Source organism: Chiloscyllium plagiosum, chromosome 16 (genome assembly GCF_004010195.1).
Source record: "Chiloscyllium plagiosum isolate BGI_BamShark_2017 chromosome 16, ASM401019v2, whole genome shotgun sequence".
In the NCBI taxonomy this organism is placed as follows: domain Eukaryota; kingdom Metazoa; phylum Chordata; class Chondrichthyes; order Orectolobiformes; family Hemiscylliidae; genus Chiloscyllium; species Chiloscyllium plagiosum.
Window position 1 is genome coordinate 1,825,217 of NC_057725.1, and position 20,405 is coordinate 1,845,621.

The 20,405-nt window shown below is 41.7% G+C and overlaps 1 protein-coding gene across 10 annotated transcripts in view; it reads right to left on the reverse strand.

Annotated features, from left to right (window-relative positions):
- The window catches only part of ano1a (anoctamin 1, calcium activated chloride channel a), a 238,286-nt gene that overhangs the window by 148,127 nt on the left and 69,754 nt on the right, over positions 1-20,405 (reverse strand). For all 10 annotated transcript variants that reach the window (XM_043705340.1, XM_043705348.1, XM_043705346.1 and 7 more), the window contains 4 exons: positions 18,371-18,425; positions 2,944-2,995; positions 2,494-2,549; positions 1,480-1,521 (listed from right to left, as the gene is read on the reverse strand). In XM_043705340.1, the coding sequence (XP_043561275.1) occupies positions 1,480-1,521; positions 2,494-2,549; positions 2,944-2,995; positions 18,371-18,425 (205 nt within the window). The remainder of the gene's footprint in view (positions 1-1,479; positions 1,522-2,493; positions 2,550-2,943; positions 2,996-18,370; positions 18,426-20,405) is intronic.

Below are 20,405 nucleotides of genomic sequence, written 5' to 3' on the forward strand. Positions count from 1 at the left end.
AAAAAAAGAGACCTAAGGGGCAACCTTTTCACGCAGAGGGTGGTATGTGTATGGAATATGCTGCCAGAGGAAGTGGTGGAGGCTGGTACAATTGCAACATTTAAGAGACATTTGGATGGGTATATGAATAGGAAGGGTTTGGAGGGGTATGGGCCGGGTGCTGGTAGGTGGGACTAGATTGGGTTGGGATATTTGGTCGGCGTGGACAGGTTGGACTGAAAGGTCTGTTTCCATGCTGTACGGCTCTATGACTCTATTTACCGTATCCATGCCTCATGATTTTATAAACCTCTAGAAGGTCATCCCTCAGCCTCTGACACTCCAGGGAAAATAGCCCCAGCCCATTCAATCTCTCCCTATAGCTCAAATCTCATTAAAAAAAAAAGGCAGAGAATGAAATTGGAAGTTTTTGATATGGAGGAGTGGGTCCACTAGTGGGAACAGACATTAGCTTCACTGGGGATAGACATGTTGAGTGTGCGAGGGCTCAAAGGTGATAAATACAATCTTCTGGAATTTTACTCCTTTATCTTTGGGGATTGGAGTGTGTTTATGCTGAACATTCCCCGAGGAAAACAAACCTGTGATGCAGTGTTCATGTTTGGTGGATCTAATTTGTCATGGAAAGTAGAATATTGATGCACTGACAAACTTTCAATCAAAATACAGATTACTGAAAACCACTTTCATTAATTTGACTAGATTACATCCAAGAAACAGTATTGTAGACACAGTTGCACCTAACTGTCATCCCGTTACCCCCCCCCCAACCCCCGTCAAACCAAAACGCTCAGACAGTATAGTTTTACCTCCATCTTTATTCTGGGCCCTGGGAGGGACAGAGAATGATTGCTTATGTCCAGAACTAGAGGGACACAAGTTCACAGTCTTCTCTGGAACAGCAGTTTCTCAATCAACTAGTTAGCCATTTTATAAGGAAGAGCATCCAGATAAGACAACATACATATCGACTGGGTGACCGTTACAATCAGTGAGTGTCAATAGTAAAAGATTAAGCCATCTGCCGTTACACTGGCTTCACATAATGAATGCATTTCACCTTGTTAAACTGACCTCACATACTGAATGCTTCCAATATTGTTAAATGGTTCTACATAATGACTGCTTTTCAACCTTGTTAACCCATTAACCCTCCACCTTGGACATCAAGATTTATCTCTATTTAGTTCAGTGTTTGTATTTAAAAACCTACCCATGCCTCCACAATGGAGATAAGTGTAACTGTGCTCTAAAGCACAATCACTGAAGTATGTTCAATAATTGAATCATTCGTAGACTGAAGAATGGTAAAATTCTCCATAGCAAGGAGACACCTCTTAAAACATGTTGACTATTGTTTTAATCAATATTCTTGACAAATTGTTGAACTGATTAAAACATTTCAGGAGGAAAACGTCTTTCAGACATTTACACTTTAAAATTTCAGCACTGGCATTATTAGGTCAAAATCTCACCTACCTTCCTATCATTTTGCTCGGTCGAATCACCAACATAATGACCCTACAGGAGAGCAAAGGAAATGAATTAATATTGTAATTTTCCACCCCTCTTTCATTCATACCATGAAAATAAATTCTTTTTAAAAAGCCTAATGTTTTCCTAAGGTTAAAAATGCGAAAAATTTCCAAATTTATATTGCATTGTTGCTAATTAAAGGACACATCTATTTGTGAGAAAGGCAAAGTGAAGTTAGCAGAAACATCTCAATTAACTCACTCACAATGAAGAGGCCAAAAAGGTTAAGCTAAAAACCAATAAGAGGGATTTAAATAAGGAGGCAGAAAAATTATGCAAATCTAACCTGCAAACATTAAAAATAAGTCTGGAAAAAAAAAGTGTTTACAAGTCCATGATACTCAGAGACTCAACCTCATGAGAAGGATTCCTTCTAATATCCACCCACAATGAACGGGTGCAACTGAAGAACAGGCTGGTAGAATACCCAAGGCCAACACAAGCAGAACATTGGAGGCACCATAGCATCAGGCAGATTGAGGGTTGGGGGTGGGGCGAGGAGAGAGGACATGGAGATGCAGTCAATGGATCACATTGCATAGCAGGACAACAAATGGAACGATTCCCCAAAAGTTGACGCGTCCTCTGGGACTGCCTTCCTTAAAGAGAAGCACTTAGGGAATCTGTATTAAAATGGCCATCACTTGCTAAAACTGGTACTGGGTTTTGAAGCCAGTGATTGGATTTTGTTCCAGCTAATTATGAATCAAGCTGTTGTTCTGCAAAGGAAAGGCACTAATTATCTTTTCTTTCCTCATTTGACACATACATTTGATTCTAATAAGACCTTGAGCTGGGATTTCACCTAGCTTCGACTTGCCATTGCTCTCCACAAGTCTCATGGAGTCTCGTAACACAAGCCTCACTTCATTCAACACTTGCTCAACATGGCTGTACCACAAGGAACGTAACACATTTTATTGTCCATTAGGTCAATCATGGAGCAGTATTACTTACATCATGCAAAGGGTAGGCTGCAGTGTAAACTCCACTGGCAATCAGACTAGTGATCCCTATGAGGAAACAGATGCTGCTTTAAACACAGGAGAATTATATTACACTACACGGCTTAAAAACTTCATTATCACAATCAAACTATTCAGACATTTGGATGAGAGCTTAAAAGGAACCTCGGTGTGAAAATAATGTGTGAAGATATTTGTCCTTTTACGAGTTCAGAACATGGGAGAAGGTACTTGGCAAACCCAATGAGTAGCAGCACATGGTCAGTTACACGAAACTGCAAAAATTACATTTCAACTGGCATTAGTACTTGCCTTCGTGACAGAGTATGTGCTTTCAACAGACACAGTACATCAGTCTCACTGGCTGCCTTAGTGACCATTTATAGAGATGAAATGTAGCACTGTGCCTTTCTGTTAAGGAAAGGACAGAGGAATCTCTTACCCATGCTGTATTTTGCCCTGGTGCAAGTTGTTCTTTTTAAAATTTCATAAACCTAGCAGAGAAAAGAACAAGGTATTATTTCATGAAGGAGCAACATTATTGAGTTTCCCATGACAGGTCATCCCCTACAGATTACCTAAATGTTTTCCATCACATTGGGACAGCTAGGAATAACATTAACACAAGACTCCACTTTTTAAAATCAGCTTTCCAAATTTTCAAGGATTCCAGACAATTTTTTAAAGTAAATATTCCATCCATTCATTCATGTTTTGTTTTCCTCAAATTTCTCTACAAGTCACCCTCTGGCTTAAGCCCCTCTCTTTCAATATTCACTCAACCACAGCTTCTCTTGATAGTCTGAGTCCAATTTCAGGTGCTGAGGAAATATTACTTAAATTTCAAAAAAAAAAAAAGGGTACCTTTCCCACACCCCAAATACAACAGCAGCCCAGGAACAGGCCCTTCAGCCCACCAGGTCTGCACCCACTGTTGCCATTCTCAACTAATCCCATCTGCCTGAGTGTGGTGCAGATCCCTACATTCTCTGCCTGCTCATGGCTCTGTCTGAATGCTTCTTAAATGTTGCTGATATATCTACTTCATTTCCCTCAGACATTTTCTAGGATTATATAAGCAGTATTTACACCAGCTGTTATGTTTTAATATAGATAACAAATTCAACATCGCTGCTGATTTATTCCTGACCCCAAAATCCAGGCCAATCTGTCAGCTACAAAGAAAGCTGCTCTCAAAGACTGAACAGGTATTTGACATGGATTTCCTCATTCCTGACAGCAGTTCAGAATCAGGCACCAAGTCAAAGGGATCTACAGATGTCAAGCAACTATAATGTCAGCAAGTAGGTTACACAACCAATCATATTGCAGTATTCACGCAGACAGCAAAAAGTAGCACTAAATGTTTTCATCAATCTACATTTTCAGATAGAAGATCTGATAAAGCTGCTAAAATTTAATTCTATGAACAATTAAGATATATAATTTTATCATAATGAAATAATTCTAAATTCGTGAAATGTCAAATTTTACCCTTGGGGCCAATGTGAGTAGCTACGACCACAGTGAAACCTCATTCATCATCATGCAACTTTTCCATACAAGATTAACAGCATAAAGACAGCTTTATCAACTCACTGGTTAGTAACTGCACTCAAAGAGAGGAGGGGGTAGTGGAAATCACTACAGGACACGGAGGAGCAATGAATACCAGCAACATGCCCATCATTCAGCTTAGGAAACAATTCCAAACTTGGAGTCACTTAGTTTGAGTGGGGTAACGATAGCAAACAATCACATTTTCATCATTACCACTGCAAAATCCAGGTCAACGTCTTATTGAGAAAGGCTCACATGGAGCTGGGAGGGAATTCCTATTCAGAAATACACTTGGCTTTACAACTGGAAAAAGATAACATCACTAGCTGTGTTCTCCAACATTTGATCCCTCTTCAATTAGGTGTTATAATAACCAGCACAATCCCATGCCATGATTTCGGTGAAGGTTTAGCCTCGTTATGACTGGCTTATATTGGAACTGAAGACAGACATTAAAGAATTACTGTCATGATCCTGTTAATAAATATATGCAGAATATAAAATGGTCAGGAAACCTTTTGCCTAGAGTTTTCCAAATTCTGATAGTTGCTACTGTTTTCACTAGGCTGCAGTGTTGTGAATGGAGGGACTACCTGAAGCTGTCAAGAGATCAAACATCACAATGTTAAAAATTGTGGCTATATATAGTTAAAAGAGCAAAATACCAGATCTGTCTCAGTTTCCTGTCAAATTTTGAAACATCTAAGTTCAGTGCCTCCTTATTCTTCAGTGATTAAATATTTGGGAATTTAATAACATTTTAGTTTTGTTTTCCAGATGATGTCCAAATATGCTAGACTAGAAAAGGATAAATCAAACATTCAACTTTTTAGTGATTCAATGGATTGCTGCTTTGAAAGTGAAGTGAAAAAGAAAATCAAAATAAAAAGTTTAATAAAATCTCAATACAAAATACTGTCAATGAAGGCTGGATTGCAAATATGTTAACTGCCAAATAAAAGCACAAAAATAAGTCTAGCATCAACTTGCCTACTCAAGACATTTTAATTGTTTCACAGAAAATAGCACAGAATTTGGGGATGGAATGGGTCAAACTGGAACAAGGCAGAATGGACTCAAATGGTCACAAACCTCCTTGAAAGGAACTGGTTTGAAACCAGATTTGATTAGAATCTGACAACACAGAGGTGAGGGGGCAGTACAATTTAAGTTTAGCAGAGAAAGGAGAGTGTGAAGATTAACCAGTCACAGAATATGTAAGTCTTTGTCCAGATTAAAAACTGCCATTTCCAAAAGAAAAAAAAAGAGGCTATCCCATCTCTTGATGCTAGAGTCTGTACTCAAGAAGTTGGTCCAAACTATTCATAAGCCTGTAACAAAACTGCTGGGAAAATTCAGTGCTAGATGAACAACTGCAGCCCAGATTGATTTATCAATAGGGAGAACATGAATATAGAATATTTAGAGGTGATTCAATAGAAGAGTCCACAATGATTAAAAGATTGGGTAGGTAAGTGAGCAAGAACAAAAGGACCAACAAGAGTACGAGTGTGTATTTATGGAGCTGGACAAACTGGAACAATGTGCTGTGATGTAGGCCAGATTCTAGGTTAGAGAGTGGTGCTGGAAAAAGCACAGCAGCTCAGACAGCATCCGAGGAACAGGAAAATCGACGTTTCGGACAAAAGCCCTTCATCAGGAATACAGGCAGAGAGCCTGCAGGGTGGAGAGATAAATGAGAGGAGGGTGGGGGTGGGGAGAAAGTAGCAAAGAGTACAATAGGTGAATGGGGGTGGGGATGGAGGTGATAGGTCAGGGAGGAGGGTGGAGTGGATAGGTGGAAAAGAAGATAGGCAGGTAGGACAAGTCATGGAGACAGTGCCGAGCTGGAAGTTTGGAGCTGGGGTGAGGTGGGGGGAGGGGGAGTAAGGAAACTGGTGCAGTCCACATTGATGCCCTGGGGTTGAAGTGTTCCGAGGCGGATGATGAGGTTTTCTTCCTCCAGGCGTTGGGTGGTGAGAGAGCAGCGGGGGTGAAGGAGGCCCAGGACGTGTGATGTAGGTCATTCAGGGATGAATGTGTTTGGGAACACTCCTTCGCACAGAGGGGTCTGAAAATGTGGATCACGCATTCCCAAAGTGTGCACAGAGTTGAGTTAACTGAAAATTTCAAAACTAAAACATCTAGCTATTGCAGTTAAGGGATATGGAAGAAAGGTTGGGTGTATGAAGTCAAGATACATAGCAACCAGAAACAAATAGTGAAACAGGCTGAAGGACACCCTTTCGCTACTATGTTCCTACAAGGATAAAACGGGGCGGCAGCAAGAGATCAAGGCCAAAAGTTACTGAAACTGTTTAGATGCAATCTCTCAAACTATTAAGCAAAGGCACCTGGAACCAAAAAGGTGGCAAATTAGACAGAACCGCCTCTGACAACAAAGGCTTATTAGAGGTAAACTACTATTTTTAATTTATTTGGGACAGTGCAGGAGGCCCATTGAGATCCATTCTGTAATGCTCACTATGGGGTAATATTACTAATGACCCGACAAAGATTGTAAACATATTTAAGTTTAGAGGATACAAAAGTCTGTGGGAAAGCAAAAGCTTGTTGAGAGAAGGGAAACAGTCAGTGGAAATAAACAGCCCAGGCTGATGAGTAACAAGTTGGGCTCAACTCTGACTAATGTAAGAATATGCAGAAATGAGAAATGCATTTACAAGATCAATCAGTAATGGTTTTAAAATCTTAAAAAAAATCAAATACAACTTTATTACATTGTATGTAAAGTTCCCACAAATAAAATTTCACAAAATATATAATAGTACTTAATTTTTAAAAAATATTCACTACATGTGAAGGAAGCCATAGGCTGGTTTAACAGATTGAGAAAGATGACCAAGTGTTGTAAAATGCTGAAAATAAAAAAAACTATTTTCATGAACTAGAAGCAGACATTGATCTTTCCACTTTAATCAGAAAAGTGTTTTTTTGATTAAAACTTCCTGTTAATAAAAAGCTGGGAACAACTTACTACAAAAATAACTTATTGTCCCCATTTCTCTTTACAAAACAAAAGCACAGAAATATAATCCCATATGGTAGCAATCATCAAACATCCATAGAACGCCTACTGCCTGTCTCCATTGTTCCAAAGTTTTAAAATAGGGGCAGGAGAAGATCAATGACATGTGAAAGTTCTGACTTTTTAATATCTCCACTGGATGCTGCTGGAGGAGGCAGGAATCTGGTGCTGTCTAAAGCAGATGAAAAATGGTACCAATGTCTAGTCTACTTTACAAGGCCACTAGCAAACAATGGTGTTAAGTGAGGAGGGAGAGAACGGACAGGGATAGGATAGTCTACTCGGAAATTAATTGGGTAACCAACACAAGAGATTCCCGTTATGCAGAAAACCTTGCATCATCCCAGACACCAAATTTTAATCCATCCATCTGCAGACTCCTGTTTTGTCAGGATGAGTCTGACCCAATGCTTCATTCTGACAAACTCGAGATATCCCACAGGAGCATCTTTCAGAAAATGAGTGAAGCAAACAAACAGCCAGTTAATTGTGACAGTGGACTAGTTTCCCTTAATTTAGCAGTCTGAAAGAAATTTAGCAGTCAACACAGATTCAAACATGGCCTTCAGAGTTCCACTATGTGGATGGAAAATTATTCCTCTTGCCATTTGTGACATACTTAATGAACAATTATTTCCTTTTAATTAACATCCTCATTTAGGCTATGAGGCAAAACAGTATTTTAAGCACTAGGGATTGCTTTTTCAGTGTTTGAGTAGGGGTTAAATGAAGAAGAGTTCAGAAAACAAAATTAATAACCAGTCTAATAAAGAGAGGTGACAGAACAAAGCATACATCATTTTAAATACAGTGTCAAACTTAATCTCAATTTTTTAAATAAAAAGACGACTGGTTGGTTGTCAAGTCTCAGTTGCTACATCCTTGCTCAAGTCAGAACTTGTGGTTCAAGTCCCGTTTAAAGTTTAGAACTTAGCTAGACACCCCAAAGCAGTGTAAACGGAGGGAGTCAGTTCTGGGAGGTGCTGCTTTTCAGAGGAGACTAGACTGGGGCAGTAGCTGCCTTCCCAGCTGAATGTACTGAAATAAAAAGGGTCATGGTACTATTGTGAAGGGCTCTGGCAAATACTTACATCTTGTTGTTTGAGAGATCTTGTTGTGCTCACATTAACTGCTTTGATTCCAACCTTACAACAGCAGATACACTTTAAAACGTCATTGCTTGTATTGAACGGAACCCTTTAAGGCAAGTCTTCATTTTCTCAAGCAGCTGTGAGAAGCCCACTCACCTGGGCCATTCCACAGCCAGGGGCTGCGGCTAGATGGCCTGTGTCCCTCAGCACTGTTAAGAAGGTTGGCATCAGATGGCCAACTTAAAATTGCTGCCCCCAATAACACACCGAAGGGCTAAACAAGCCAAGAGTTGCCAGCCAACCGGATTGGCCAGTAGTTCAAGCCTGGAGGAAGAGTGCCTCATATTCCGCCTTGGAAAACTCCAATCCCAGGACATCAATGTAGACTTCACCAGTTTCCTCATTTCCCCTTCCCCCCCCAGCTCCAAACTTCCAGCTCAGCACTGTCCCCATGACTTGTCCTACCTGCCTATCTTCCTTTCCACCTATCCACTCCACTCCCCTCCCCCACTCACCTATTGTACTCTATGCTACTTTCTCCCTACCACCACCCTCCTCTCATTTACCTTTCCACCCTTCAGGCTCTCTGCCTGTATTCCTGATGAAGGGTTTTTGCCCAAAATGTCAATTTTACTGCGCCTCGGATGCTATCTGAACTGCTGTGCTTTTCCAGCACCACTCTAACCTAAACAGTAATTCAAACAATCCCTGTTGCATCAGAACCAACCAGTGGATGCTGCTAGTGCCAGGCATAGGATCCAGGGAGGTGGTCAGTGAAGATGCCCAGGTCCAGGTAAGTGACAGAGATCAGACAGGGCCCCCACCCACCAAGTGCATTGCAGCATCCCTACCCACCTCTTAGTGCAAATCCCACAATTGTTCAAAACAAAAAGGCTGACCCATTCCCACCTGCTTGCCTACAACAACCTGAAGAGTGTTGAGCCTGTTCAGTGTTGTTGGAGCTGCACTCACTCATTCAGGTAAATGGTGCTTTGCAGATAGTGCTCAGGCTTTGGGGAGACATGGGGGTGAATTACCTGTCACAGTATTCCTAGCTTCTGACATGCTGTTGTAGCCACAGTATTTATATGATGAGTCCTGTTGAGTTTCTGGTCAATGGTCGTCCCAAGAATGTTGATAGTAGGGGATTCAGTGATGGTCACATTGTTGAATGTCATGGGGCCATGGTTAGCTTCCCTCTCATTGGAGGTGGTCATTTCCTAGCTCTTTCATGGCATGTTATTTGCCACTTGTCAGACCAAGCCTGGATTCTTAACAGTTTTGTTTGGTTATCATACCAATAATCTAGAAACTATATATTGTAAAATACAAATGCAACTCATACTGACGATTAAATTGACTTTTCACTAATACGATTCATGGTTAGATAAATTTTCAATGTTGTGTATCTACTGTAAGTTAAAAGAATCATCTGTTTCACGAGAGGTTTTTGTTATCATTTCCCAAGGACTAATTTTATCTGAAGCGAATCAATTTCAAAACTGACATGATCTCAATGGTGGGGGTTGGGGGACTCACAATTTTCATCAAAAGATTAAATGAGGCCAATAAAGCACTTTCCTGTCTCTTCCAACCTCTTCAGTCAGGCAGGATATACAGAAGCTGGAACACACACCAACAGGTTAAGGAACAGCTTCTTTCCTGCAGAATGGACTTCTCTAACTTCAATTAGAATGTCCACCTTGCTTTTGCCCATCTCCTGTGCAGCTGTAACCTTGTATGCCTTGCCCTAAGTGTCCCATGATCTGGATCTCCTTGTTTGCCAAGACCTGCCTGAACTGCTCAATCTACTTAAGTAGAAGTGACAACAATAAATCCATTAAAGTTGTCTATGACATGGGGTCAGTATCAATATTTCTTCAATTTTAGAAGGGGTTGGAGATTTTATGTATTTGAATGGGTTTATGAATGGCTTCTTTTGCCGGGACTTTTAAAGAGTGTGAGAGATTATAGTTGACTGAAAGAAATTCCCACACCCCTGCATATTGGCTTTGGAAGGCTGCCCATGGTAAATTCTGTATGGATGGATACAAGGCAAATTAGCACCAGAGAGAGCGCGCAAGGTCTTGAAAATTACATTGATGTAATTTTAGATTAGATTCCCTACAGTGTGGAAACAGGACATTTGGCCCAACAAGTCCACACCAACCCTCCAAAAGAGTAACCCACCCAGACCCATTTCCCTCTGACCAATGCACTAACATTATAGGCAATTTCCCATGGCCAATTCACCTGACCTGCACATCTTTGGACTGTAGTGAAACCGGAGCACCCGGGGGAAACCCACGCAGACACGGGGAGAACGTGCAAACTCCACACAGTCAGACACCAGAAGCAGTGTGAACCACAGCCACCGTGCTGCCCACATTTTAATAGGGGCTTTTATTGGATCAATATATTGTTAACGAGTTGGAGGTAGAAAACAGATCTGAGAGAGAAAGGAGGCTTAGATTTGTAAATAGTTGTTGTGTAATGTTCACTTTTAAGAAAAAAATTGATATTTTTCCTTAAATTATGGAATTTGGGGAGTTCTTGGTCACTCATACATTAACAGATTACGAGACGAGCTGAGCTTTTCTATTTAGTTTAAATTAACAGAAGGGTTAACCACTGTGTCATAACAAAAACAAAGAATACAAAGTCCCAGATAACCAAGGCAGACCTTTAATTCAATCACTGAAACCTGTCCATCCATGATCCACTCCCAAGGGCACTGCGCCCAACTATCCAGCCTCCTGCAGCAAGCATTGGGGTTTAAAAAGGCTCTGGAAGTCCACGGATGTCTGCAGAGTTGGGATCTTTCTGGATGAGGTGCTTGCCTCACTGGCAAAAATCTAGCCCTTTATTCTCCAGTACCTAAAATCAAAGTTTTTTTTCTTTTTTGATTAGATTACTTACAGTGTGGAAACAGGCCCTTCGGCCCAACAAGTCCACACCGCCCCGCAGAAGCGCAACCTACCCATGTCCCTACATTTACCCCTTACCTAACACTACGGGCAATTTAGCATGGCCAATTCACCTGACCTGCACATCTTTGGACTGTGGGAGGAAACCGGAGCACCCAGAGGAAACCCACGCAGACACGGGGAGAATGTGCAAACTCCACACAGTCAGTCGCCTGAGGCGGGAATTGAACCCGGGTCTCTGGCGCTACGAGGCAGCAGTGCTAACCACTGTGCCACCGTGCCGCCCACTCTTTGTTTCATTGTTCTTAAATCACCCACTTCCTCTAACCCAACACTACTTCACAGAGCTTTGTTCCCTGTCACTCAGTGGTTCTCCCTCCATCATCCCCAACTCTTCCTTCACTCCAGCACTGGGATCTTCAATAGCCCAGTTACATATTTCCTCTATAAAGTCACCATCATCCCGGAGGACCATTATAGTGAAAGCCAGGGCTGGTGAGAGTTTAACCTGAGGGTCAACATGGTTCAGGCGATAGGAGAGGCTGAGGAAGCAGAGGCGTCATGGGTAACCTCAGTCAGTTTAAGAACTAAACCCATGCTGTGGCACCACCCTCCATCACAAACAGGCTGGCCAGCTCCAAGTCTCTGCCATTAAAACGCTTGCTCCTTGTTTAAGGTTCTCCTTATAATTCTGCTTTTGACCAAACATTTTGACACCACTCCTGAAATTTTGGATTCAGTGCAATTTTCCCCCTCACACTTTATGAAGCACCCAGGGATGTTTTCGGTTAACAATGTTGATAATGTTTGCTCTTCATTAGCATGCATGTTTTTAAGCATATACTGCCTTTCCATCATCCTAAACAACTGCTCACCTGCTTCTAAAAATATGACCATCACATCTAAAAACAAGATTGATGAGTGCTTGGAGAGGGAGTAAGATTTATGTATGATTCATTGCACATTTATATTTGCCAACACCACTAATCAGCACAATTTAACAATTTAGAGGGGACCTTAATATTTGAAATGTTTGCTTTCCACTCAAAGTTAAAAATATTCCCAATCACCAAACAAGAGCTGCAAAATCTGCAGTACACTACAGAGACTAGGCCTGGACAAGGAATCTTGTTTATATTTTGAACTGTAGCTTATTCTTCAACCAGTATCAATCAAGTTACAGGACGGTACATTCCCCAAATTAATCCTTTCATAGGGTCTAATCATTCTTCAGCAAGCAATAACGTTCATTTGATGAATTGAGGAGCTAAATTCTATTCTGTTCACGTGTGGTTAGTTGTAAACACTTTCCAGGGGAATAAGCCAAATGGTCCAGGTCACAGGTAGTGCTATTGATTTGTGATTTTCTTGGCGCTTTATGGCTCAGGGTATCACACAAGACTTTTACTCAAGGACAGTTACTTAAGTGATTTAGTAATTTAACAGGCTTATGACATTAGCTTTGTACAGAGAATGTTGGAGAAACTCAACAGTTCTGGCAGAATCTGTGGTGAAAGAAACCAAGTTAACACTCAACCTAAACTCCTTCTGAAGTGTCACAAGACTCAACTTTAACTGCTTCTCTCTCCACAGATTCTGTCAGACCTGGCAAGTTTGAGCAAATTGTGTTTGACAGATTTGTTCCTGTTGTTTCACCAACATCCCACATCAGTTACAGGCCACCCACTGAAACATCTAATATTGTACTTCTCTCTTGACCTTCAGGAAACTATCAAACTTGACCTCTCTGTTCACCATAAGCAGGGAGAAAAGCTATGGAGAAACTACCAAACTACAACATAAAATAATTAAACATCTAGCAGCAGGAACCAATTGTTATTGTCCTCCTTTATTTTCAAAGTTAGACAGAGGCTTATTTTATGATGCGCTTTTAAAGGATAAACATCTGGCAAATGTGACATCTGACAGATCAGTCTGGACAGAGGATTCTCTCCCATCAGTAAATTTACTGTGAAAGCCACAATCTTGTATTGGCCATTCAGAATTCACTGACTTTCACATATTACATCATTTAGTGCAGCATGACTTCTATCTTCCTATTTCTGATTTGATAAAACATCAAAAACACATTAAAAAGAGAAGCAAAATACATTTATATGAACATATCCTCCCAGCTGTGTAGAGCATATGAACTAAAATGAACATGTTTTATGTGCAAATTGTTTACACAAATTGAAGTGAAAGGAAAACGCTGATCTATCTCATCCATTCTCTATCAGAGTTGTAGAAGCTCTGTCTCAGTCTAATTGAAGAAAATATTGTTAGATTCTGATTATCAATGGCAGAGTTATGAAATGGTGTGAGCCAAAGGCATTGAAGTGTTTGATCAGCCACGATTGTATTGAATGGCAGAGAAAGGCTCAAAGGGATTTTCCTAATCAAACACAGGAAGTGGACACCACAGGCTGGGCCAGCATTTATTGTCTATCCCTAATTGTCAGAGTTAGTGGTGACAAATTGCCTTATTGAACTACTGGTATAGGTATATCCACAATGCTCTTAGAGTTACAAGATATTGATCCATATCAGAGGATTCAATACAGCGGGATACATCTTGCTCTGTGTTCCTGCTCTATAGTGTTAGCACATTCCTTGATAAGGTTTCTTCATAGCCACCCAGCTAAACAGATTCCAGACCAACTTGGGAAAGTCACATTGGAAAAGCACAATCTCCTTCAAAAAAGGTACCAGAAGGTCATGAAGGAGCTCTTATGAGTACCACCTCTTATGAAATGATCTTTGCTCCAGTCCAAAACAAATCTGGCTCTTGAAGAATACAAAAAAGTCAGCAACTTATTTCAGGAGCCCATTTATTTAATGCAAATGTATCAGCCTCACTCTACCCTCAAGCTGTAAACCAAAGCAGAAGAGCAGTAGGACATTCAGTCCTTTGAGTGTGTGGTGCTGGAAAAGTACAGCCAGTCAGGTAGCATCTGAGGAGGAGAATCAATGTTGAAATTAAGCTCATCAGGAATGAGGCTTGTAGGCCAAGGGGACTGAAAGATAAATGAGGGGGGAGTGGGGGGGGGGGGGGTAGTAAGATAGCCGTCAGAGGAGAGGGTGGAGCAGGTTGATGGGAAGGAAGATGGACAGGTAGGACAGGTTGACAGGGCGGTGTCAAGTTGGAAGGTTGGATCTGGGATGGGGGGGGCGTGGAGATGAGGAAACTGGTGAAATCCACATTGATCACATGATTGCAGGGTCCCAAGGCAGAAGAGGAGGCGTTCTTCCTCCAGGCATTGGGTGGTAAGGGAATGGCAATTAAAGGAGGCCCAGAGTCCTTGGGGGAGTGGGAGGCAGTGTTAATGTGTTCAGCTACAGGACAGTGGAGTTGTTTTGTACATGCCCCCCAGAGATGTTCTCTGAAGGGTTCCGCAGGTAGGCGTCCTGTCTCCCCAGTGTAGAAGAGACCACATTATGAGGAACAGATACAATAAATGACGTGTGTAAAAATGCAGGTAACTCTGATGGATGTGGAAGGCACTTTTGAGGCCTTGTGCAGGTTTTCCAATTCTTGCGGTGACAGGGGGAGAGGAGGGTGGGTTGGTGGGAGGCGTGGACCTGATAAGAGTGTAACGGAGGGAATTGTCTTTATAGAACGTGGATAGTGATGGGGATGGAGATATATCCCTGGTGATGGGGTCTCTTTGTAGTTAGTGGAGGATGATGCCTGGAGGAAGAACACCTCATCTTCCACCTTGCCTGGAGGAAAGCCTAATGTTTTGCCTTGGGACCCTCAAACCACATGGGATCAATATGGATTTCACCAGTCTCCTCATTTCCCCTCCCCCCCCCACCAACTCCTCTACCTGTCCCTCTTCATGAGGGATTTAAATTCAACACAGATAATCTTAGTGGTGCCCCTATACGTGTATTTTTTTCTCCCCATGGCCTCACCCCCTCCCCATTCATCTCAGCCCACAAGCCTCATCCTGATGAATCAACATCTTGGGTACAAACTCTTCTCGTGCTCCTCGGATGCTGCCTGACCTGCTGTGCTTTTCCAGCACCACTACTTTGCTCTCCAGCATCTGCAGTCCTCAGTTTCGCTTGTTTGGCCCTTGGAGCCTGCTACACCATTCAAGAGAATCATGGCTGATCATCCGACTGAGTCTCCTGCTCCCCCTTTTTCCCCCGATACTCTGATTCCTTTAGCTCAATTAAATGTAACATCTCCTTGGAACCATTTAAAGGGTTTGGCCTCAAGAAAATTCATTACGGCAGAGGATTCCACAGGCTCACCACTCAGTGGCAACATTTCTCATCTCAATCAAAAATGGCTTGGGATGCAATCCATCTGGCCCAGGGGTTTTGGTTGTTTTAAAGCCCAACAAAGCCTCCGATACTTCCCCATGTCAAACTGTGCAAGCTTCTCTCAGTCCCTTTCCTGAATTCCATACAGATGTTCTCCTTTTCCAGAGTGAAGCCGGAAGAGAGGTATTCATTTAACACCCCTCCAATATCCTGCAGCTTCACACACAGGTTACCCCCTTGGTCCCTAATGGGTATTTCCCAGGCTAACCTCTTCCATGTATTTATTAAATATCTTAGGATTCTCCACAATCCAGTTAATAAATCCTTTTACAAGCTCCCTTTTCGCTCTAATTGCTTCAGTTCCCTCCTCACTTCCAGTGCTGTAGTTGAATTGTTACCTTTGGACTTGCTAAACACCCTACCCTTCTTCCTCATCCAGTCCTGAATTGTCCTAGACATCCAGGGTTCCTTGAACTGCTTGCTCTTATGTTTCCCTCTAAAGGATATATGTTGGACCCGTACTCTCACCAGCTCCCCAGCTGTTCTGTTGCAGACTTACCCACAAGGAGCTGCTCCCAGTCTATTGTGGCCAGATCCTGCTTTATTTTAGTTAAACCTGTCTTCCCCCAATCCAAAGCAGTCTTTTGCAGGCCATCCTTTCCTTGTCCAGAACACATTTGAACTGTACTGTGTTGTGATCGCTATTGACTCAATGCTCCCCCAGTGCCTCAAACTCTTGTCCGGTTTCCTTCCCCAGAACCAGTCCCTTGGTGGGCCTTCTATTGATAGAAAAACCTCCCGTGGATACATTCAGGAAATCCACCTCTCCTAAAACCTTTAACATTATGTCTATCCCAATTGATGTTGGGAATGTTGAAATCCCCTGGAATAAGTACCCGATTATTACTCTCACATACCTCTGTGAACCATCGATATATTTGCTCCTTATTTCCCGCTGATTATTTCGGGGCTTATAATACACACCCAGTAAAGCAACTGCCCCCCTAACATTTCTAATTTCTACTGACAAAGCCTTGTTTGAGGACCCTACCAAGGTATCATCTCTCCTTATTGCAGTCAAAACTTAACTAATAGAGCTACACCACCACTCTTTTTACACTCTCCTCTCTCTCTCCTAAAGATAGTGTACCCTGGAATGTTGAGTTTTCAATCCAGACCTTCCCTCAACGTTTATGATAACAATATCACACTTCCACATGACAATCCACACTATTAACCCATTAGTCTTAGCTATTACATCACTAGCATTAAAAACCATCCAGCCTTGCCCTCTTTACTGAGCTGAAATCACTGACTTGCTTCCTTTGCTGTAGCATGACTTGTCTCCGTTTTATCAATAACCCTGAAAGTTGCCACTCAGGTTGATAGTGCTGTTAAGGCGGCATACGGTGTACTAGGTTTCATTAGTAGAGGAATTGAGTTCTGGAGCCGCAATATCATGCTGCAAGTATACAAAATGCTAGTGTGGCCGCACTTGGAATATTGTGTACAGTTCTGGTTGCCATATTTTGGGAAGGATGTGGAAGCATTGGAAAAGGTGCAGAGGAGATTTACCAGAATGTTGCCTAGTCTGGAGGGAAGGTCTTATGAGGAAAGGCTGAGACACTTAGGTCTGTTCTCATTGGAAAGAAGGAGACTAAGAGGGGATTTGATAGAGACATACAAGATGATCAGAGGATTGGATAGGGTAGACAGTGAAAGTCTTTTTTCCAGGATGACGACGTCAGCTTGTACAAGGGGGCATAGCTACAAATTGAGGGGTGATAGATTTAAGACAGATGTCAGAGGCAGGTTCTTTACTCAGTGGTAAGGCCGTGGAATGCCCTACCTGCCAATGTAGTTAACTCAACCACATTAGGGAGATTTAAACACATGGGATAGTGTAGGGGGACAAGCTGAGAATAATTCACAGGTTGGCGCAACATGGCTGGCTGAAGTGCCTGCTCGGTGCTGTATTGTTCTACGTTCTAATATTGTGTCTCCTCCCCCTGCCAGACTAGTTTAAACCCCTCCCGATAGCACAAGCGAAACTACCTGCAAGGACGTTGGTCCCAATGTGGTTCAGGTACAGATTGTCCTGTTTGTACATGTCCCATCTTCCCCAAAAACTGTCCTAGTGATCCAGGAATCTAAAATCCATATTTTGGTTTAAATGTAAGTTGATTCATCATCCTTACCATTTAAACTGTGTACACTTTCCAATTCTGTCAGTAACTTTTCACTCGAACAGAATCTAAAATTTCTCCAACATCAGCACACATGACCAAGCCAGAGTCTACACTGCAGATTAAACACTTATTAAATACTTCACAGGTTCATATGTTTATAATTACTAGAGGCCAAATGTAAGAATAAGACAACTAGCGAGTTAAAATAAGTATGTTGTATTTCTCATTTTTTGCCTCAAAGCCACAAAACCAGTTTGATACAGAACTAGCCATCAGGATGCATTTCCTGATGAAGGGCTTATGCTCAAAATGTTGACTGTCCTGCTCCTCGGATGCTGCCTGACTTGTGTTTTTTTTAGCACTACACTCATTGACTTTAATCTCTGCCAAGCAACGTGATGAATTCTTGGAACAAAATGGATGAAGCACAACTATTAGGAGATACTCAAATTCAAATCCTAATTTCCAAGAATCAAATACAATGTACATCAGAAGGTAATCCCAATACTTCCAGATTTTACAGAGTCAGAAGTCACATGACACCAGGCTATAGTCCATTACTAGCACCTCCATATCACGGCCTGATTTTACTCAGACAATACACAAGTGTAGGGGGAGCTACGTTAAATGGAGTCCATTTAACCAATCCAAAAATCATGCAGGATATCACAGGGATGACTGATTATTTGTAAAAATCAAAGATATCCTCTGCCCAAAGTCACTTTGCAAACTATGAAATTGTCAAAATTATACTTCAAAACTAAGTTTTAATACTCACAATTGTGCTTCTTGTTGTACTGCTGAAAAAGTTATCCTTATCTGAAAGGTCAAATCTATAAAGGGGAAGAATAAAGAATTAAGTGGATAAAGCAACAACAGTTAGGCTATTGTCTAGATGAAAGCAAAGTGGTGCCAGTGTGTAAAACATCACTGTACGTGTAACTCTCAACCACAAGGTAATGTTCTGAGACCATGCATTAAAATCCTATCCATGGCAGGTGGTGAAATTGGAAATCATGACAATAGTTACATGGTCACCATTGGATTAGCTTTTAAAACCTATCTGGTTCACCAATATCCTTTAGGGAAGGAAATCTGCCATCCTTACCTGGTCTGGCCTCCACATGACCAATGTTCTCTAGCACAGAGGTCTGGGTATGATTTCTGAAACAGATGGTCAATGCTCAGAATAGCTACACAGCTTAGAGGGAAAGTAGCACATGACTCATTGACCTTGCGACTCAAGGGAACAGCTGTGTTCTATTCATTCTGTCCATGCTCCTCAATCTTATACACCTCTAAGATCCCCCTTCAACCTTCTCTGCTCTAAAGAAAACAAGCTTATCCATCCCCTCATCATTGAGATGGTCCATCCCAGGCAACAACCTCATGAACTTCCTCTGCCCCCTCCAGTGCAATCACATCCTTCCCATACTGTCATGATTTGGAGATGCCGGTGTTGGACTGGGGTGTACAAAGTTTAAAAATCACAACACCAGGTTATAGTCCAACAGGTTTAATTGGAAGCACTAGCTTTCAGAGCACTGCTCCTTCGTCAGGTGGTTGTGGACCTGGTGTTGTGTGATTTTAAACTTCCCATAGTGTGGTGATGAGAACTGCACAGTGCTCCAGCTGTGGCCTAACCATTCTGTCCAACTCCAACATGACCTCCCTGCTCTTCTAATGTCATCATGACTGATAAAGGCATGCCTTATTAACCCATCCTACCACCATTAGGGATCTGTGGACCAGCATTCCATCATCCCCCAGTTCCTCTGAGCTTCCCAGTGTCCTACCATTCATCAAGTACTCCCTTGTTTTGTTAATTCTTTCAAAGTCCTTCAGCTTACACTTAAGGATTAAATCCCATCTACCACTGATCTGCCAACTTGGGCAATCTACTTATATCCTTCTGTAACCCAAAGACCACCTTCCTCATCATTTACCTTCTGGCCTATAATCAGATAATCCGCAAATGTACTATCACCCCTATATTCTGTATCAGATTAATATCTATCATGAACAATAAAGGACCCAGCACTGATCCCTGTGGTACAGCACTGCACAGCAGGCTCTGCCATCCTACACCAGATTTCAGCTGCAATTGTTGAAATAGGGACAGCCAGTCATTCAGCTTCAAACTGTTGAAGATTCAATTCAATTATATTTGACCTTCACACAAAGTCTTTATTCCACAGCTCAAATGATCCAATAAAAGTCAAACTGGTGTTCTACCAGCTCCAAGTGGGCTCAGAAATGTAATGGACATCTTTCAGGGAGATAAAAAATGGGCAACGATGATTCCCTGGGAAAGTAGCAAGGTTCTGGCATACATTGAGTTGAACTAGCTGTTTGATGCCAATCTCAAAAATAAATCAGCTTCACATTAGGCCATCCTAAACCTTACAACTTGCTCTGTAACACCGTTGGTATTTTTAAGAACCTGCTCAGTTTGCACAACAATTGATCGCCAAACCCAGATCAGAAACCAAGACTCAAGCAGCCTCTAAACAAAAAAAAAGTGCTGGAGAAACTCAATAGGTCTGGCAGCATCTGTGGGGAAACAGTTGTGTTTTATTTTAGCCTTTAAACAAATCTGAGTGTTAGTACAATGGCAATACATTTCTTCCATCCGGAAAGAAAAACGCTTAAACTAAGCTTCATTTCTTGAATGTAATAAATTCTTTAGATTTTAAAAATAATTTTGTATTTTCCTTCATCGCTCTACTTTAGCCTCTCTTTCCTATTTGCCCCAACTTAGTTTCAATTCATCCTTCTCTAACATGACTGTTTCTTTCTCAATCGTCGAATTT